Raw genomic sequence first — 22,332 nt, forward strand, 5'->3', positions numbered from 1 at the left:
TCTTCCTGTTGGTTTGTTTTTACCCCAGCACCAATACAGTGTTCCACACATTGAAAGCAATTTGGAAAAGCTGAATAAATGAATGACTGTTCAAACAATTAGATGAGAAGTCATGGTTAGGGGGGCGATGCCCTGATTTTTCGAACAACACAGTATTTATGCTGTGAATTCAGCTGCAAAGTGTCACATATGAGCGGCTTTCGGTTAAGGAGAATCATTGAAAATGTGAGCTACTGGAAAGACTGTTTCTTCCCCATCCTTCTAAAAAGGTGCAGGTCACTCTGGGAGCCTCTGGGCAAACACTGGCTTGTCCTGTGGGGCCCTCCAGCCTTGGATCTCAACTCTGTCTAGTTATTGTTTATGTGAACAGTTTTGTCCCCTTTCCTTCTCGTCCTTTCTCTTACGTTTGCTATTTCTCCCATGACTTGGCTGTTAACAGCCTTGACATAATTCAGAGCACGAGTCCTTTGTCTGGAATAGCTTCTGAAGCAGAGTAGGTGATCAGCAGCGCCTGTGGCCTGGATGGATGAATAACTGAACACAAGGATGTAAGAATCCTCTTTATTCTCTTCCATCCTCCTCTTCTCTGACTTCTGTCACTCTTTGTCCCGCTTTTACTTGTTTATGGTTATGTAAAAATATTGAACCTCAGGTGCAGAATTGGATTATGGATTGTTCATAATCCATAATGTTTTGTCATTTGTCCTTGTGTGGCCAGCTTTAATGTATATGTGGAGGGATGGATTTATTTTTTTTTAATTTTACTTTATTTAGTTTTTGCTTTTTAGGGCTGCACCTGCAGCATATCGAGGTTCTCAAACTAGGGTCTAATTGGAGCTATAGCTGCCGGCCTATACCACAGCTCACAGCAATGCTGGATCTTTAACCTACTGGTTGAGGCTAGGGATCGAATCCAGACCCTCATGGTTCCTAGTCGGATTCATTTCTGCTGTGCCATGATGGGAACTCCTATTTGTTTATTTTTTTAATTTTTAGTTAATTTTTATTTTATATTGGAGTACAGTTGATTTACAACAATGTGTTAGTTTCAGGCATATAGCAGATGGAAGGACTTGAAATAGTATAACAGTCGTATATGAAATGACTGGCCAAATGGGGACCTGCTATATAGCACAGGGAATTCTACCAAGTATTCTGTGATAATCTATGTGGGAAAAGAATCTGAAAAAGAATGGATGTGTGTTGGAGTTCCCGTCGTGGCACAGCGGAAACGAAGCTAACTAGGAACCATGAGGTTGTGGGTTCGATCCCTGGCCTCACTCAGTGGGTTAAGGATCCAGCGTTGCTGTGAGCTGTGGTGTAGGTCGCAGACGTGGCTCGGGTCCTGAGTTGCTGTGGCTGTGGCATAGGCTGGTGTCTATAGCTCCGATTAGACCCCTAGCCTGGGAACCTCCATATGCTGTGGGTATGGCCCTAAAAGGACAAGAGACAAAAAAAAAAAAAAAAAAAAAAAGGATGTGTATAGATGTATAACTGAATCACCTTGTTGTACAGCGGAAGTAATCACAACATTGTAAACCAACTGTACGTCAATAAGACTTTAAAAACATACAAAAATAAAAGTAAAACAAATAGTATAACAAATACCCCAAATAGGACCTTGGCAATAACGTATGTCTAACTACAGAATTTCTTACCTGCCATCTCTCCATTTTCTACACTCTGGGGTACTGTCAACCTGAGTTCTGTATTAATTTTTCCTTTGCTTTCCTTTTTATATAATTTTTAATTACATCTATATGTTTAGTCCTAAAAAGTAAGTGCTTATCACTTTGGTGGTTCTTAATTTTATAAAAAAGTGTGTTATCAATTAATGTTATATTGCAAAGATTCATTCATATCGTTTCCTGTCGTTATATATGTTCCTTTACCCATTATTGTTCCTATATTCATTTGTTATGTGAAAACACCTCTGTTGCTTCATCCACACTCCTGTGGCTGGGTGATTATGTTGCTCCCAGGATTTTGTTTGTGTGAAAAGTGCTGCTGTGAGTATTCTTAAACACACCATCAAGCTTGTGCAAGAGTTTCCTTTTGCGTTCTGAGTTCGGGGGTAGAATTCTTGGTTCATAGGAAATGTGAATTCTCAACTTTAGGACGTCATGTCACAACAATTCCCCAAGTCTTGGCACTAGTGTATACGCCTGCCACACCGTTTCCAATTCTTCTTGTCCTCCAACTTTATTTATTTTATTTTATTTTTTGCCTTTTTGCCATTTCTTGGGCCGCTTCTGCGGCATATGTAGGTTCCCAGGCTAGGGGTCCAATCAGAACTCTAGCCACTGGCCTACGCTGAGCCAGAGCAATGCGGGATCCGAGCCGCATCTGCGACCTACGCCGCAGCTCACGGCAACACCGGATCGTTAACCCACTGAGCAAGGCCAGGGATTGAACCCGAAACCTCATGGTTCCCAGTCAGATTCGTTAACCACTGAGCCACGATGGGAACTCCTGGTCCTCTGACTTTAAATATGGGCCTGTCGATTGGGTATAAAAGAGCGTTACACTGTGGTTGGCCCTGATCACTAATGATGATAATGGCGAACCTTTCTTAAAAGGTCTGTTGACATGTGTTTCCTCTTGTGTAAAATGCTTGTTCTTTCTTTTACTCCTCTTTCTACGGAACTGTTTATAATTTCCTTATTGGTTTGTCAGAGTTTGGTTTATACTTCTGTTGAGAATTCCTTGTTGATTTTATGTTCTTTGTTCAGTTCTTGATTCTTGTGTAACAAACCATCCCAAAACATAGTGGCTTGAAAACAACAGCTTTTTTTTCCTTATAATTCTGTGTGATGACTGGGCTCAGCTGGGTGGTTCATCCCTCCACATGTTGCCAGCTGGAATAACTGAGTTGTGTTTGGCAGCTGGCCGTGGTGGACCGGGTGGTCCAAGGCTTTGCTAACATGCCACGTGTCTTGGTGTCCTTCCAGTGGCTTCTCCATTTGGTTAGCTGGGGCTCTCACAGCATGGTGATTTGGGGCTGGTTGAGCTTCTTTTTTTTTTTTTTTTTTTTTTTTTTTTTTTTTTTGGTCTTTTTGCCTTTTCCAGGGCTGCTCCCATGGCATATGGAGGATCCCAGGCTAGGGGTTGAATCGGAGTTACAGCTGCCAGCCTATACCACAGCTGCAGCAACACGGGATCTGAGCCACACTGACCACCTAAAACACAGCTCATGGCAGCGCCAGATCCTCAACCTACTGATCGAGGCCAGGGATTGAACCCGAGTCCTCATGGATGCTAGTCAGGTTTGTTCACCACTGAGCCACATCGGGAACTCCAGAATTTATCTTCGAACATTTAAAAATTAACTTCCTGGGGTTCCCACTGTGGCTCAGTGTTGAACGAACCTGACTAGTATCCATGAAGACTCAGGTTCAATTCCTGGCCTCACTCAGTAGGTTGAGGATCCAGCGTTGCTGTGAGCTGTGGTGTAGGTTGCAGACACAGCTCCGGATCCTGAGAGGCTGTGGCTGTGGCTGTGGCTGGGAGCTGTAACTCCAATTTGACCCCTAGCCTGGGAACCTCCATATGCTGCAGGGGCAGCCCTAAAAAGACAAAAGAAAAAAAAAAATCCAAAATGCTTGCTCAGGGCAGAGCTACTCTTTTGTCACAGCACATTTCTTTTTTTCTTTTTTTTGGCCTCGACATCCACAGCATTCAGAATTCTGAGGCCAGGGATCAAACCCATGCCACTACGGGGAAAACACCAGATCCTTAACCTGCTGCACTATCGTGGACTCCATGTCACAGCATGTCTCTGGGGAGGCTGTGGGCCCAAGTTTGCTTCTGTATCCCCCTCATATGTGGTGGTTATACCCTAAGATAATTTAATTGGGGAGCAAAGCTGTTCAGTAGGTGACGTGCACTACTGAGTATGCTTCAATCTTCAACCCAGTTAGGATGTATTCAACATCTAAAAAAGACCATGTCAACATTTTAGGTGGTTATGGGGGTGAAATTCTTCATTAAAAACGAAACAAAACAAAACAAAAACAAACAACAACCAAAAAACCCAATCTAGACCAAACCAAAACAGAATCAAGAGACTCTGCCTACCAAAAAAGAGCAATTCATGAAGACAATGAGACGCTATCAGTAAAGTTAGAATTCCATAGAGATAGTACCAAATAACTATTTCCACTCACCGACTGAACTAACTGCCAACTTCACATCTTGGTACCCGGAGCCCAGCACTGCCCTGCCCCGCCCCCCACCCCGCCTTTCAAGTGTCGTCTTCCATTGCTTATGCTCCTGTTCAACTGGACGAGCTGGTCTCTGAGCCTTTGCTGGTGCTGGTTCCTCCACTTGGAACATCTTCCCTGTTGGCTGTTCACCGCCACTTACCAGAGTCCTCTTCCTCCTGCCAGGCAGCTTCAATCCTGCCTCTTCCACCCTGCCTTTCCCGGGCTCATGGGATGTCTACCATCTCAGACCCAGCCACACCTACTCCCCTTATGGTTGCTTATATGCTTCTTTCCTCCACTGGGGCCATGAGCAAGGATCCTCTTTGTACCCAGGGCCTGATACAGAACATGCAGAGGAGGAGGTAAAGAGTGAAACAGGACTTGCATCCCAAGCACAACAGGCGCTTCCTGAAGTGTCATACAAGACAAGAAAAACAGCTGTAACAGGTGGAAGATCATTATCACATATAGCCTAGAAACATGATAAACAGAGGTATAAACTGGTGATATGGTTTAAGAGTAAATGAAAAAGAGAAAGCCCTACTACTGTCTTCAGAAAACATTATGATGAATTTCAACTGCTGAACTCTCTAAGCTGTCTAAAGCAATCGTTGTTTTGATTACGTCTTTTACTAAATTGATAAGAAAAGATTACTTGAAAGTTTAAAAAAGAGCCTTTTTTTTTTCAGGGTCAATTCTGTGACTATTGCAATTCTGAGGACCCCAGGAAAGCACACCCAGTCACCAATGCAATTGATGGATCTGAACGTTGGTGGCAAAGCCCTCCTCTCTCCTCAGGCACGCAGTACAACCAGGTCAATGTCACCTTGGATTTAGGGCAGGTGAGTTGTGTTTTCATCAGGAACGGGGAAAATTCATTTGGATCTTTGTTTCTGTGGTTATTTCTGATGTATAATAACAATTATTTTATTTTATTTTTTATTATTTTTTTTCCAGGGCCGCACCCACGGTGTACGGAGGTTCCCAGGCTAGGGATCTAATCAGAGCTGTAGCCACCAGCCTACGCCAGAGCCACGGCAACATGGGTTCTGAGCCGCGTCTGCGACCTACACCACAGTTCACAGCAATGCCAGATCCTTAACCCACTGAGCGAGGCCAGGGATCGAACCCACAACCTCATTGTTCTTAGTAAGATTCATTAACCACTGAGCCACGACGGGAACTCCAATAACAATTATTTTAAAAACAAACTTCAGTTTCAGTTCAATAACCATTGTGAAGCCTGTTATATTAATATTTGGGTCCCTCGACACCCAGCAAAGTGCCTGTCACGATGCAGACACCCATACCCATCTATTAAATGAGTTAAAAAAATAATTGTAAGTAGTTTCATTGGCACATATATTTATTATTATTATTATTATTATTATTTATGGCCGTACCTGTGGCGCATAGAAGTGGGTCAGGAACTGAATCCAAGCTGCAGCTGTTAGACCATACTGTATTCTTTAAGCCAGTGTACCAGGCTGGGGATCAAACCTGTGCTTCTGCAGGCCTCAAGCTGCTGCATTTGGATTCTTAGCCCACTGTGCCACAGTGGGAACTCTCACTATTATTTTTGATTGTGGTAAAATATGCATGACATAAAATTTACCACCTTAGTTTTTTGTGTGTATCTTTTTAGGGTCACATATGAAGGTTCCCAGGCTAGGGGCGCAATCAGAGCTACAGCTGCCGGCCTATGCCACATACATAGCAACGACAGATCTGAGCCTTGTCTGTAACCTACGCCACAGATCATGGCAACACTGGATCCTTAACCCACTGAGGGAGGCCAGGGAATCGAACCCACATCCTCCAGGATCCTGGTCAGATTCATTTCCACTGAGCCATGATGGGAACTCCCATCTTAGCCATTTTTAAGTGTACAGTTCAGTGGCATTAAATAGATTCATATTGTTGTGAAATCAATCTCCAGAACGCTTTCTTTTTTTATCTTGCAAAACTGACACCCTGTACTCATTAAACACTGACTTCCCATTCGACTTTAAGCAGCAATAGAAAATTAATGCACTTTCTTTTTCCTCGTTCAGACCAAGCAGTGCCTCCCATTTATTTCACTCTGTTTTTTCGACAAATGCTTCTTGAGTACCTTCTATGTGGCAGACAGTGTTCTTGGTATTTGGGGCACATAAGCAATAAAAAAGGGAAATGCTTCCCACGGACTGGAAATTGAATGATATGGAGATTTCTTCCAGTGGACACTGTCCTCATTTTGGTTGGGGTTAGTTTGGTGACAGACAGGCTCTCTACCTCTTCTGTCATGTGTTTTGTTAAATCCGGCCTCTCAGGAGAATATTTTCATCGTCAGTTTGTGCCTAAGATAATTCAGGGCAGTCTATCATGATTAACCCCCATTTCAACTATGAATTAGTCTTATCTTTCTAGCATTAATTCAGTAGAGATTTTTGCCTGCAATGAGTAGGATTTACCTACCAGACCACTTTTTAAACTGAGGATTTCTGTAGTTAGCTGGGAATTTTAACCCATTAAATGATGTTTCCTGAACATACCAGTGACTTCTGGATTTGCTTTTTTCCCCTTAAGGCTATTTTTTTTTTAAAAAAACCTACCTTTTAAGACTACCCTTTTGATGTATTGAAAAATCGCTAATTAAGAATTAAAAGAACACCAACAGGGAGTTCCCTTCGTGGCTTAGCGGTTAACGAACCCAACTAGGATCCATGAGAATGTGGGTTCAATCCCTAGCCTTGCTGGGTTAAGGATCTGGCGTTGCCGTGAACTGTGGTGGAGGTTGAGACATGGCAGCTACAGCTCTGATTTGACACCTTGCCTGGGAAATTCCATATGCCTCGGGTGCAGCCCTAAAAAGCAAAAAAAAAAAAAAAAAAAAAAAAAAACGAAAACAAAACACCACCATAGGCACAATTTAGTAATTTGCTGGTTGCTGACAGACATAGGCCGTGGCAATCTTCATCATGAACACTGTGCCCAGCCACCTCCTTCCTGGCTGGGAGGCTGCTCTGTAGGTAGTTGGAGTGTGGGTCCTGGAGCCAGCCCCCCTCAGTTTGTGCCCTGGTCACCACTTACTCTTCGTGTGACCCTGAGCCGCAGACTTAACTGCTCCTTGTATAGTGCTCACCTCCTAGGACTGCTGTGAGGTTTAAGTGATGACTGCTTTGTTTTTAAAGCCTCTTCAGGCCAAAGATTTTTAAGTAGTTTTGTTGTTGTTGTTTTTTGGCTGTGCCTGCAGCATGTGGAATTTCCCCACCAGGGATCAAACCCGCCCCACACCGGCACCTGAGGCACAGCAGTAGCAATGCCATAACCATTACCTCGCTGAGTCACTAGGAAACCCCAGATTTTTATTTAATAAAATAAGTGAACTTCAATAAACACTTATTAAAACAGACCGACTCCTAACTTTTGCTCCTCTAGAAAACAGTGTATAGAATCTCGTAGAAAATTGTCTAGAAAAGCCTAGAAAAGACAAAAAGACAAAAAGAAAAAGAAAAGAAAAGTCTAGAAAAACAAAGAGTGATGTACATTATGTCAGATTGAGGATGTTTCTTTCTTCTTGTGTTGGAGCAACACATGTTTTAACAAACATGTTTTATCTTGTAAGGTTCATACTTTATGTCCCATAGGTGTGGGACTTATATTTTCTCCTCTTTGCTGAAATTAACCATGAAGGTGTCACAGAGAGGTTAGATTTCATGATTGAATAGTGACCTACAGACTTTAGATTTAGGATGTGTGAATCTTGATGCATTGTTGGGAAATAAGGTCTGGGCTATGAACCTGTTATTACCAAATCATTTTTATTTCCCAGCCACTGAGAACCGGAAGTTGATTTTGATGTGCCGTAGTCAGTTTGACGGCTCATGTTGTCATGAGGGGATTCCTTTTTTCTGCTGCCTTTTGGACTCCTTGGCGGTTTTCATTGTTGGTTTTCTTGGCCAACAATTTGATGCGTAGAAACATTGTCTTCAGGACTTGATCCTGAAGGGCAGTTTCCCCCCTTGCAAGGTGGCAAATATAGAAGGTTTTGGTGATTCACTAGAGGAGTAGCATTTTCTAGTGCTGTTAAAGTTCGTTAGATTGTATACATTGTATTGTATGTATATAAGATTATATATTATTCATGAGTTTTGGGCTAGAGATTAAGGACAGGAGATCTTACTGGAAACTTTCATCTCATCTGTGATGAGTTCATTTTGACGTTTTGAAGCAGAATGTGGATGTCCAGTTTTTAAAAGGGGAATTTTTGGAATATAGGGACTTTTGTTTCCTGCTGGTGGATGTGACCTGTGAGATGGGAAGGGGTAGCCTTGGGCTCTAGTTACGCTCCTGGATTTCCTGCAGAATCAGGATGAATCTTGCTCTGTGGACTCCCTATGTTCACCTGGGCTTTTCCTCCCCAGAGTGAGGTATAAGGAAAAACACGTGAATGCAGGTGTGGCAGGGTTCTCATGGTCCAGAGAGGTCAAGGTGGCCAGGAGGTCATCAGGGGCTGCTCCTCAGGTAGGAAGGAAGAGGGGGACCAGAGCAGGGGCAAGACAGGGTCCCCAGCAGAGCAAGCCTGGCTCATGGGTTCCAGGGAACACCAGGAAAACCATCTTGAGAAGAATTTGTGACACCTTTGATGCAACTTGTCATGCCCCCAAAATACTATTTTTAATTTATTACTACTAGAAATAAACAAAGACAAAGCAAAGAACCACCCTCCACCAGAAAATCTCATAGGGAATGAACATTTGCCTCAGAGCCTGGAGTGTGAAGAGAAGGTGCCATTGTACCCTGATCTGCACGGTTGTGGGGGGAAGGGGCCTGGCTGGAGCTGGACAGCAGATGAGACGGTCCTTTGGGATTTGTTAGAGGGAGAGGCTGGGAAGCCTGGCCACAGCCCCTGGGGCCCTCGGAGTGGGCAGCCCTGATAGTTGGCTTCTGTGCCCATTCACAGGTACCATCTCCAGGGCCTCCTCCTGACTGCTTCCTGCCTGCGGGCTCTGTCCAGGGCCCTGGGAGTTTTCTTAGCTGTGTTTAGAGCAGCTGGGAAGTGCAGGGTTTGGTGCCCCCAGGGGCACCCCTCAACCCAGGAGGGATAGGAGTTAGTGGATTCCCCATTTCCCTGCCTCTCCTTGGAACTGTTTCAAGGAGCTTTCTTCACAGTTCTTCAGAGTGTCTCCACCAGGAGACACCCAGTAACCCCTCAGTCATTTGTCTTTTTTTTTTTTTTAGAGCCACACCTACAGCATATGGAGGCTCCCAGACTAGGGGTCGAATTGGAGCTGCAGCTGCTGGCCTACACCACAGTCACAGCAATGCAGGATTCGAGCCATATCTATGATCTACACCACAGCTCACAGCAACACTGGATCCTTAACCCACTGAGCGAAACCAGGGATTGAACCTGCGTCCTTATGGATACTAGTCAGATTCGTTTCTGCTGAGCCATGATGGGAACTCCTAAAAGTTATAACTTTTAAAGAAAATAAAAGTCACAGAGAAGTTTCCCATTAGCCTACCTATTTTTTTTTTTTTCATGGACTCAGTGGAGGTCGTGAACTCCGCAGGGTCCAAAGACCAGATCCAACTACCTGAGAGTGAATTTAGTGTGCAGCTGCCTTCTGGGAGCTGGTTTTATTTATTTTTTTTCTTTCCTTGTTCTCTTTAACTTTTATGGGACTTTGGTCTTTAGTCTTCCTAAACATTCTTTGTAGCCCATGTCAGTTCTGACTCAGATGGGAGGAAAGCCTGGGCTGGTTCCTGATTCTTCTGAGCCCTTGGGCTTTGGAGAGTAAGCTGGTCAAGGGATGCCTGGCAGACAAGGTCACCGAGAGTCTGACTCAGTTGGGCCCCTGGGTGGATGCAGTTCAATACAGAAAGTGGATGAATCTCAAACTTGACTGATCTTCTAGATTGCTCTAGAGTTTCTCTAGACTATACCCTTTAGAAGGCCAAAGACTCTGTGTTCACTCTAAAATGTTCTGCTCCCAACATTTTGCATAGTGTTTGTCACATAGTGAGTAGATCCTCCATAAATATTTGCTGAGTGAATGTAGAGTGAGCCACAGATGACTCAGGGTTGGTCCTCATTTCCCCAAGGCATGGTACCAGTGGAAGCGTACTGCTGTGAGACCAGGTCTTTATGTGGGCATGGAGCAGCTTTGGCCCTGTGATTAATTAGATAGTTGGTTCCACTTACAATGTTCGGGTCTCTCTGCAATGTCATTTAAATATTTTAGAGCAGTAACACAATTAGAAGATACAGATCTCATTTAGAGTGAATTTGTAATGAATAAATATTCTACTAATCATGAGACTCAACTCTTAAAAGCAAATAATTTGTTTGTGGGCAGAAAAATAGGGACTGATAAAATCTCCTGGGCAATACTAGGCATGAGATTTTATCCTTATGCTACCATGGTAACGTAAAAAATGTCCACTTGCCTTTGAAGTGCTTTTTTTTTTTTTTTTTTTTTTTTTTTTGTCTTTTTTTGAGAGCCAAACCCTCGGCATATGGAGATTCCCAGGCTAGTGGTTTAATCAGAGCTGTAGCCACTGGCCTATGCCAGAGCCACAGCAACTTGGAATCCAAGCCGCATCTGCAACATACACCACAGCTCACAGAACGCCGGATCCTTAACCCACTGAGCAAGGCCAGGGATTGAACCCACAACCTCATGGTTTCTAGTCGGATTCATTTCCGCTGAGCCACGATGGGAACTCCAGCCTTTGAAGTGCTTTTTAAGGAACTTATACATTGGGAAGAATCTGGCAATCTGGAATTTTCTTTTTTATACATGAAAAACTGAAGGAAGCTGAGTGGAGCCACAGCAACAGAATAGAATCCTTTGTCTAGTTCTTTGAATCACTGTCCCAAACAACACTGATAATATATGTTACTAAATCAATTCTAAGATCTTTAAGTACTGTTATAGAAAATAATGTCTGAGAAATAGTTTCTGACCTAAAAACTATATGTACTCTGGTCACACTGGCTGTTTTTCAGTATTTTTTCTTAATTGATATTTTTTCTTCTCAATTGACATATTTTTCCATCATCTATACCCACTTCATCAAGCCATAAAATTGAATCAACATTTATTCCATGTATTACTTAACATTACTTCCTAGGATTACTAAAGATTGAAACAGATAAATCCTGAGTCTAGTGGCTAAACACAATGTGGGTGTATTTCTCATTCATGTAATAGTTGAAGCGCAGCTGACCCTGGCTAGGTAGCTCCCCTCCAAACAGTGGTTCAAAGACTTAGGCTAATGAACTACAGAGGAGCAAGAAATACAGTCTAGCTGTTGCCCTAGCAGGGAAGCAAACTTTCTAAGCAGTGAAATAATCTCTTCTGTGCACTGCAGAAGATTCTGTGTATCTCTTTCCAGCTCTGTATCCACTGACATCAAGCCCTGGTGGAAGCATTTACACCACAGGAATTGGCAAATGTTACACATCAGGGCTTCTTCTTTCCAGGAGCCTGCTTACCATCACACTACTTGCTGAGTCTCTTCCACATTTCTCCGTTTCCCCCTTCTGCCCCTCTTTACCATCCAACTAATTAACTCTTGCTCCTTAATGTCTTGGAGTCCAGTTCCTTCTCTCCACTGATACCGCACGTAGGTAGTCACACCACCCTTATGTGGTCCTTGACAGCCCTTCCTTTTTTTTTAATTTTTATTTTTTTACAGAATAAAATACATACATTTACACACAATTACATTCACACAGGTTATTATAACATGGATCTTAAGAAGCAGATTAAGTGACTCCCTGGAGAAGTGGAATGGAAAATATGCTGAGACAAATAGGAAATTTATTCTATACTTTATCCCAATTTTATGGCTTTCATCTTTACTACTTAGTTTTATCTATTACATTTAAATTTTTCTTTAAAAATTAGCATTATATTAAATTGTTATATTATGCAACTAAAATTTATAAAGAAGAAAGCCTTATATACCATTAAATATTTTATATAGCATAGTAAAAAGAATAACAACTGGTAAGCATAACAAAAATAATACACCCTCTGAAAATAAGTAAAATATAAAATGCATAAGTTGGTTAAAAAACAGTGTAACTATATAAATATGTCCTCACAATTTGTTCCATCTCATTGATTCTTCAATAAAGGCATTACACCATTCTAGGTGATGTGATAAACAAGACATTATAGACTTTACATTGTACCATGGAGAGAAATGGTTATTAATAATACAGTTGTAGAACTGTATTATTTAATTGTACAGTGGCATTATTTAATTATAATTATCATAAGTTCTTTGATGGAGAGGAAATCAGAATCAGATCTAAGAAGACTTCAGCATTCCAAGAATGATGTCAAATGACCTTCATGGTGGATTATGCACTTATTTACTATGAGATATATTTCTTCTCCAGAGATTCCTTGTTTGTGTATCAATTGTAGATTTTTGGTTTGCAGTTATTCTGAAGTTTTGATGTAAGAGTCTATATGTATATGAGATTGTTTTAAGTTGTTGTTCTCTTAATTGCAGGTTCATCTCTGGTGTCCCGCATTTGTACCCACCTCTTCTCATGATTTCTGATTTTGATGGTATAATTGTACATGGATGATTTTGTATCTTTACTGTATATATACCTTTACTGGTGAGCCTTGTCATTTGTGGAATTTTTGTTTCCTGTTGCTGATCTTTTCTTTCCTGCCTAGAGAAGTTCCTTTAGTATTTGTTGTAAGGCTGGTTTAGTGTTGCTGAATTCTCTCAGCTTTTGCTTATCTGAGAAGGTTTTTATTTCTCCTTCAAATCTGAATGAGAGCCTTGCTGGGTCAAATAATCTTGGTTGGAGGTTTTTTCCTTTCATCACGTTAAGTATATCATGCTACTCCCTTCTGGACTGCAGAGTTTCTGCTGGAAAATCTGCCGATAACCTTATCGGGGTTCCCTTGTATGTTACTTGTTTCTTTTCCCTAGCTTCTTTCAAGATTTTCTCTTTGTCTTTAATTTTGGTCAGTTTGATTATTATGTGTCTCGGTGTGTTCCTCCTTGGGTTTATTTTATATGGTACTCGTTGTGCCTCCTGGATTTGAGTGAGTGGTTCCTTTTCCATGTTAGGGAAGTTTTCGGCTATTATCTTTTGGAATATTTTTTCTGTCCCCTTCTCTCTCTCTTCTCCTTCTGGCACCCCTATAATACGGATGTTGGTGCATTTAACATTGTCCCAGAGTTTCCTGAGACTCTCTTCATTTATTTTCAATCTTTTTTCTCTTTTCTGTTCTGCATCCGTAATTTCTTCTAATCTGTCCTCCACCTCACTTATTCGTTCTTCTGCCTCCTGCATTCTGCTGTTAGCTGCTTCTAGTGAGTTTTTTATTTCAGATATTGTATTTTGCATCTCTTCTTGTTTAAGTTTTATATCTTGTATCTCTTTGCTCAGTGTTTCCTGTAAGTTATCCATCTTTACCTCCAGTTTATTTCCATCTTTGCATCATCTTCAGCATTGACAGTCTAAAGTTTTTTTCCTGGAGGCTGAGAATCTCCTCATTGCTTAGCTGATTTTCTGGGGTTTTTCCTTTCTCCCTCATCTGAGTTATAGTTCTCTGTCTTTTCATTTTTATAGGTTTTTGGTGTGGTGACCTTTTTATAGATAATAGAGCTGTAGCCTCTCTTACTTCAGGTGTCTGCCCCCCCCCTTGTGGCTGAAGTCGGTATGGGGGGCTTGCTGTAGGCTTCCTGATGGGAGGGGCTGATGCCCGCCCACTGGTAGGTGGAGCTGATTCTAATCCCTCTGTTGGGTGGGGCTTAGTCTCTGGATGGGATTAGGGGCTGCTGTGTGCCTGAGGCTCTTTAGGTAGCCTGTTTACTGAGGGGGGGGGCGGCCTGTGATCCCACCTGGATTGTTGTTTGCCCTGGGGCTTCTCAGCACTGACTGACGGGTGGGGCCAGATTTTCCCAAAATGGCCACCTCCAGAGAAAGGCATGCTGATGAATATTCCCGAGAGCTTTGCCTTCAATGTCCTTCCCTCACAACAAGCCACATTCACCCCTGTTTTCCCATGATGTCCTCCCAGAACTGCAGTCAGGTTTGACCCAGATTCCTGTGGAGACCTCGCTCTGCCCTGGGACCTAGTGCATGTGAAAGTCTGTGTGTGCCTTTTAAGAATGGGGTCTCCATTTCCCCCAGTCCTATGGAGCTCCTGTGCACAAGCCCCGCTGGCCTTCAATGCCAGATGCTCCAGGGGCTCTTTCTCCCAGTGACAGATCCCAGCATGTGAGGGTTTGATGTGGGGCTCAGAACTCTCACTCCTGTAGGTGAGTCTCTGTGAGCCAGTTAGTTTTCAGTCTGTGGAGCTTCCCACCCGGGAGGTATGGGGTTGCTTATATCACGAAATCACTCCTCCTACCTGTGGATGTGGCTTCCTCTTTTTCTTCTGGAGTAGGGTATGGGTTTCCGGTCCATTTGGGTGGAGATTGCTCAGTCTTTAGCTGTGAATTTTGTTGTTTTTAGGAGAGAAGTTGAGCTCCAGTCCTTCTATTCTGCCATCTTAATCCCATCTCTGACAGCCCTTCCTCTGATTAGTCCACCCATTTTTTTTCTTTGTTTGTTTTTTGCTTTTTAGGGCCACACCTGCGGCATATGGAAGTTCCCAGGCTAGGAGTTGAATCGGAGTTACAACTGCCAACCTATGCCACAGCCACGGCTACACAGGATCCAAGCTGCCACTGCAACCTGCACCACAGCTCATGGCAAGACCAGATCCCCAACCCACTGAGGGAGGCCAGGGATTGAACCTGCATTCTCACGGATACTAGTCAGATTCAATCCCACTGTGCCACAATGGGAACTCCCATAGTCCACCCATCTTCTGACTCATCTCCCACCTCTGCTCTTAGCTCCGCATGTTCTGCAGTCACTCGAGGTGCCTAAAGATGAGATGAGAAACAGTAGAAACAGTTGAGGTTGTCAGCCTTCCAAGCATCGACCTGTCAACCTTTCTCACTGTTTTCAGAGCAGAACAAAAATGTGAACATGTCATTCTCCCTGATCAACATCCCTCAGTGGCGCTCAGTTACCTTCGGAAGGAACTGTAGGTTTCTCAGTGTGTTGTAGAAGGCTCTTTGTGTCTAGCTCCTGCCTTTGCACCAGCCTCTTTTCTAGGTGTTGCTTCCTCCCGCAGACTCTATGCCACATCAGTAGGGACTTATTTGTAACTGTCTAAATACCCCATGACATTGCCTGCTTTATGGCCCATTTGGGTGCTGTTCATGCCCCTTGGGATACCTTTGCTCCCCACCTGGTCTGGCTCCTCCCTTCCCAAGGTAACCAAGGTAACTCCAGTATCACCTGCCAGAAACCCTCCCTAGCGCCTTGCTTCACTCCCAGCTGTTTCTATTTACTCTGAGGTACCTACTTCACTGTGTTGTGAAGGCTCAGTATACTGTGAGCTCCTTAAGGTCAAGGGCTATGCATGTCATCTTTTTCTTTTGATCCATGGGCCTTAAAGTTCTCCAAAGGTACAATATCCTCCATACATGATTTTTTTCCCTATCATCCCATGCGATTATATGTTTTGCTATAACCACAAACAGCTCTGCTCTATTTTTACAATATCCCTAACATTTACATTTGCTAGTTCTCATATAATCAGCACCATAAATATAACAGATATAACAGAGAGAGTTAAATATGTTTTCTTCCAAAACACTCAGAAGGCTGTAGAGAACATAAATCCAACAGAAGCAGGGATAGAAATTGTACTATAAAGTAGCAACACTTTTCTCTTGGAATTTTCTCCCAAACTCTCTACAAATACAAGTGAATATGATAAAGTGCTAAATAGAGTTCATGTGATTTCCTTGGTGACTCTTACCAGGTAATCCTGAGTCACACACTATTGTGACTCTGGCATTTGGCTACATACCAGGATTAGGGCCATTGCAGAGTTGTCAGAGGGATCTTTCGTGTCAGGAAAGGGGACACCAGGGTTTGGCTTCCCGTGGGAGGGCAAGGCCTGCCGTCTGATTTTGCTGCTGCAGCTCCAATTCACCCCCCTAGCCTGGGAACTTCACATGTTGCATGGGTGGCTCTAAAAAGAAAAAAAAAAATTACTGTCTATCTTTGTCAGGGAACTAGCACTTCTAGAAATTGATCCTAAAAAAAAATAAGTGCTCAAAATGTTTGACCAAGAATATTCTTGGAAGTATTGTTCATAATCACATAAGATGGGAAACAATCTCCTGTCCAGTTCAAGGGGGCTGATCCATAGAATGGGTTAATCGGCAGCTGTTAGAATGGTGCCATCGAGGGGTCTTTACTGACCTGACATATGTTTGTGCTGTATCGTGAAGAACAAAATCAAACTTTACGTTAGCTGTGTGTATGGTGTGGTATGATTACATTTTCTTCGTGGGTATTAGCAAAGAAGAAAGTCAGGAATGAGGGAATCTCAAGTGCTGAGAGTGCTTTTCCTGGGTGGTGGGATCATTGAGGGTTTTTACTTCTGTGAATCCTGTTTACAGTGTGATTCAGATGCATAACTCTGGATTATGACATAGGTCCAAATCTGGCCCCGCAACTTTTTAGCTGGGTGACCCCGGACCCGCTCCTTAATATCTCAGGGTCACAGTTTCTCATCTGAGATGGGGATGCATCCAGAACCACTTTCATAGGGTTGTCGTGAAGAAAGAATAAGTTAATACAGAAAAGCTCTTAGACTTGTACCTTACACACTAGAAGAACTCAATTCATGTTAGCTATTACATCTGTATTTTTTTTCCCACTGAGCCTGTAATACTTGAGAGTTAGAAAGACAGTAAAGACAATTGGAAAAATATTTCCTTTTGGGAAAAAAGAAGAGTTCAGTACAGAGAGGGCAAAAGGAACAATTAATTGTTCCCGGCAGGATTCGAGGTCTTGATGGAAAAGCTTACTTGGAGCTTTCCAGTGCTCTCCTTACCCCCGTTGTGAGCTTCTGACCACTTTATCCTGGAATGAGGTCGATCTGCTAGAGCTCTTTAAATGCCAACAGAATCAGAAAAATGCCTAGTAAGTGGAAAAAATTTTTAAGAAGCCTATTTTATTCTTTAGCTCATCTCGAAAACTGTGTTTCTTCCCTTGTGAAACTTGCATGATTTCAGGAATATTTTGGCTTTAAATCATGGCAGTTTTCCTATTACTATTAATGGCAACCATATATAAAGAAAAACTGAATTTCATGAATTCTTCCCAATGGTTCCACTGAGAGCTGGAGTTAAATATAATGTCTCGGGAGAGCCCTGGCCCTGGCACCTCCTCGCCTCTGCCCGTGTTTTCCAGGGCTCCTGCTCCCACCCCGGAGCCACTGCTGCTCCCTCCACCAGTGGCCCCAGAGCCTGGCTGTGCCTGCAGATGTCATCTTTTCTCCTTTCTTCCCAGCGCTTCTTCTGTCCCTATTCCCCTTTCTCTGATTCTCTTCACTGCTGCTTTTTCATTTTCCATTATTCCATTAGATTTCCTTCCTTTAGAGAAAAACTAAAATCATATTAAACCAACACCTTGTCTTGTGGTCACTGCCCACCTTCAGGAGGGCGTGCTCTGCGTATCCCAGCCCTAGACTGGTGGCCCGAGGAGCTGGTTGGGAGGCGTAGGGCTCCACCAGGACCAGACTCCCTGCCTGGCCCCAGGGTACACACCAGCCCAGCCCCAAGTGACCTCATGGCGTGGGCAGCGTGGACACCACCTTCCGGGGACCCCAGCAGCTCCCTCCAAACCAGAGAGGCCTGGCTTCTTTCCCCCACATCCCAGCCGTGGTTCCTGCCACTCTTCACACCAGGTCTCCTTGGAGATAGGACACTTCACCCTCGCTCCTTGTCTCAAACTCGATGGCAAGCTCCTGGACGGTTTGTACTCCTCTCTTGAATGCTCAGCCATGTGGGAACTTGCTGATTCTGCACATCATGTGTGACGACCTCTGTGTTGTACGCTTTAAGGGCCCTGAGTGATGAGATTGTGTGTTGACTTTTCCAGTCTCTCAACACCACGGAATAACGGGAATGAAGCGCTGGGCTCTTTCCCCGGCCTCTAGCAGTCGCCCTGGCTCAGTGTCACTTGCACGGCCAGTTCTAAGCACTTGTGTTCCAGGAGGTCTGGGAAGGGGAGGGGGCACAGCAAGGCGGGGGGGCCCAGGGCAGGGGGAGGGGCAGCACCCGTGTCCCTTTGGGATTGGAATCACCACGTTCAGAAGGGCCCAGCAGCACAGATTCAGGCTGGTGTCTCCATCAGAGGGTGCAGCGGGCGGAACCGCGGGGCGGGTCACGTCAAGGAGAGAGAGCAGAGCCCAGGGCCTGGCCAAGGTTGGGGGGGGCGCCACACGGAAAGCAGCATCCAGCCTCTCTACTGCGCAACAGGGCCAGGGCAGGGAGACTGAGCTGAGGGCCGCCGTTTTGCGGATTCCCATGTTTCAGGGTGAGGGCATCTCCCCATCTCTGCCCCAGCTTGGGGAGGGTGGACCTCAAAGGCCTCCTCTTGAGGACAGGTGGGTCTGATCCCTTGCCCAGCTGCCCTGGCTCATCCCCGATGCCTGGTTCCTAGGGCTTCACACACACCCATGTTTAAGCTCCTTTTATTGCTCTCCTAGTAGCCTCTGCTCTATTCTAGGCTCTGCTCTCCCCTTTCTTTCATCATTTCCTCCAGGCCACAGGAGCCCCGTGCTCTCCCCAAGGCTGCACAAACCACCATCCAGCCCAAGGGGACGTTCACACCCCCTCCCTGAAACCCAGGGGGCAGCTCCCACCCCTGAGCTCAGAGTGTGGTCTCTGGATTGGCTGCATTGGCACTGGTGAGAACTGGTTATAAATGCAGAGTATTTTATTTGCTTTTTAGGGCTGCAGATGCAGCAGCATATGGATTTTCCCAGGCTAGGGTTTGAATTGGCCTACGCCACAGCCATAGCAATGTAGGATCTGAGCTGCATCTGTTCAGCAACGCCGGATCCTTAACCCACTGAGCAAGGCCAGGGGTTGAACCCGCATCCTCTTGGATAGTAGTTGGGTTCATAATTGCTGAGCCATAATGGAAACTACAGAACCTGCATTTAAATCTCTGCCTCTGAACAGCAAGCGTGTGAAGATTTGAGAAACGCTTAGACCAGTGCTCTTCAAACCGTCTGTGACAAAGAACCAGTGTTTCTAAAAAAGCATTTCTAACTTGTCACAGACCAGTACCTTTTAAAATACAGTAAGAATGAATTCTTAGAAAAATGAATCGAGGAGTTCCTGTCGTGGCGCAGTGGAAACGAATCCGACTAGGAACCATGAGGTTGCAGATTCGATCTCTGGCCTTGCTCCGTGGGTTAAGGATCCGGCATTGCCGTGAACTGTGGTGTAGGTCACAGACGCAGCTCGGATCCCACGTTGCTGTCGCTCTGGCGTAGGCTGGCAGCTACAACTCCAATTGGACCCCTGACCTGGGAACCTCCATATGCCTCAGCTGCGGCCCTAAAAAAGCAAAAAACAAAAACAACCACCACAAAAAAAGAAAAATGAATTGAAAAATAAAACCTTAAAAACATACAAAAATATAAGCCTTATTTAATAAAATTAACTGGATTCAATAGACGTCATCTTAGTTTTTCCAGTTATGAAGGTTTCTCAGTGCTCGCTCTCGGTTTCTGTCCTTGTTTCACTGTGGCCGAGTCCGCGGACCACACTTTGAGTAGTGCTGCTCTAGACCAGTAACTCATTTTTCTTCAGAGTTACTGATGCGGGTCCTGGCAAGTCTGCCTCTCCTTTTTGTGACCCCAAGCCTCCTCCCTGGCTCCGATTTGGTTCTGCAGTTCAAGATGCGTTTGCTGACTGTTTAAGACTGTACCCCCAACCCGCCTGTGACCTGGATGGTCTCCCTTCAGCCCCTCTCCCCCGCCTCAGTGCCCAAGGCGGCTGACCTTCATGGGCAGCATCTATATTCTCCCTGCCCTGGGGCTTCCGACAGAGTTTGGCCAGCAGGAGGTCCACAAGTTCAGCTCAGGGGCCAGGAGGAAAGTGAGACCAGGCGTCCTGTCCTCCACCGACTGCATGATCTCAAGTCTTCTCTCCAGGGCCTTGGCTCCTGGTGGTGGCTTCCTTCTACAGCGAAGGCTCTGTCTCAGCTCTGGCATCTGCTTCCTGTCCTTGTCCTCCAGGTCCAGGGTGGAAAAGGCTCTGGGATGCTCTGAGCTGTCACCCCAGCTCACTCCTTTGTAAACAGCGGTTTTATGCAACAGTCCTCAGTTACCTTGTTTCAGTGGGTCATTTGTCTCCTGCTGGAATTTGGAATGACACCAGCACTCTCACTTGCAGAGGAAGCTTTTTGACTGGTTGGAATTTATCAAACTCCCCCAGTTGTTGCCTCTGAAGGCATGAAAGGAAATTATTAAGGAGGTGACGATGCCATTTAAAAAAGTACATAGTGTGTGTGTGTGTGTGTGTGAGAGAGAGAGAGAGAGAGAGAAGGTGGGGGGGGGGGAGAAGGAAAAGGCTCAGCTGAACTATGACTGTGAAATAAGGAACAGCATTCTCTTCCTTTCCATTGAGAATGCCCGGTGCACAGAAATAACTCCGCGTATATATGTTTAGTGTATGAATGAATGACAGAGGGTTCCTTACTATATCTACTCAGGTTACATATGTCCCTCCCACACCAAAAGCCATGCACATGCAAGAGACAGTAAACTGTCCCTTGCAATTGGGAACATACTGAAAGCATGATGAAAAGGTTGGACTTGTGGTCACTTATGTTTAATTTGGAAAAACAGGTGGTCAGAAGATCTGTTGCCCTTTTCCCTGAGGTAGATAAGCGTATGCATCTTCAAAACGTCTTCAACACCTGCTTCCCAAGATGAAGCAGGATGAATAACAACACCTTGCTTCACAAGATGAATAATACAGGGAGTTCCCGTTGTGGCGCAGCAGAAATGAATCCAACTAGGAACCATGAGGTTGCGGGTTCGGTCCCTGCCCTTGCTCAGTGGGTTAAGGATCCGGCATTGCTGTGAGCTTTGGTGCAGGTTTCAGATGCAGCTTGCATCCTGCGTTGCTGTGGCTCTGGTGTAGGCCGGTGGCTACAGCTCCGATTCGACCTCTAGCCTGGGAACCCCCATGTGCCGTGGGAATGGCCCAAGAAATGGCAAAAAGACAAAAACAAAACAAAACAAAACAAAAAACACAAGATGAATAATTCTGAATTGCAAACCTTATGTTTTATGGCCGCTATAGTGTGAGTTTAATGCTAACATACTTCTCATGCTAGAAACCGTTCTGAGAGCTTTTCAAGTATTAACGCATTTCATCCTCACTACATCCTGATAGGGTAGGTCCCTATTTTCTAGAAGAGGAAATTGAAGCTCAGGGGAGTTATGTAGCCTGCTGGTACTTCTACCCTATGACCGATGGTCCCAGGTGAGCATGTGGTAGACTTGGGATTTGCACCTGTGCCGTCCGGCTGCAGGGCTGGCCTAATGCAGTGAGATGACATTGTACCTGATGCCCCCTCCTCCCCCGCCCCCCATTATGTCTGTGCTCTGGTGTTTGGGTAGAACTCTGTCCTTCTCTCAGGATGTTGTTCATCACCTTCCAGAGTGTTCCCCTGAGAAGACCCATTTGAAAAATCCCTTTAGTCCCTGGAATAATTATGCTTCTTTGGGGCATTTAAAAACAAACAAACAAACAAACAAAACCCAGAACATATGGCTCCTGGGATCCTATTTCCCTCTTTATGCTACTAGCAGAAAATTTATGGCTGCCCTATGCAAAGGTATAGAACTTCCCGACTGGACTTCCCTATGGGTACGTCAGGTTAAGGATCTGGTATTGTCACTGCAGTGGCTCAGGTTGCTGCTGTGGCATGGATTAGGTCCCTGGCCCAGGGAACTTCCACAAGCCACAGGCATGGCCAAAAAATAGTTGCAGAACTTCCTGACCTGTGTTTTGTGTGCAAACTTCACTGTGGGCTCAATGTTTCGTCACTACTGATAATTTTCCTTTCACTCTTTGTTTGTTTTTTTTTTTCACTCTGTTTGTTTGTTTGTTTTGTTTTTGTACCTGCGGCATATGGGGGTTCCCAGGCTAGGGGTCCAATTGCAGCTGTAGCTGCCGGCCTACACCACAGCTCACGGCAATGCTGGATCCTTAACCC

General features: G+C 44.5%; 1 protein-coding gene across 1 annotated transcript in view; it reads left to right on the forward strand.

Annotated features, from left to right (window-relative positions):
* The window catches only part of LAMA3 (laminin subunit alpha 3), a 256,883-nt gene that overhangs the window by 14,984 nt on the left and 219,567 nt on the right, over window positions 1–22,332 (forward strand). The window contains exon 2 of the mRNA XM_003482042.4: window positions 4,895–5,047. Within this exon, the coding sequence (XP_003482090.3) occupies window positions 4,895–5,047 (153 nt within the window). The remainder of the gene's footprint in view (window positions 1–4,894; window positions 5,048–22,332) is intronic.

The sequence above is a fragment of the Sus scrofa genome, chromosome 6 (genome assembly GCF_000003025.6).
Source record: "Sus scrofa isolate TJ Tabasco breed Duroc chromosome 6, Sscrofa11.1, whole genome shotgun sequence".
Classification (NCBI taxonomy): domain Eukaryota; kingdom Metazoa; phylum Chordata; class Mammalia; order Artiodactyla; family Suidae; genus Sus; species Sus scrofa.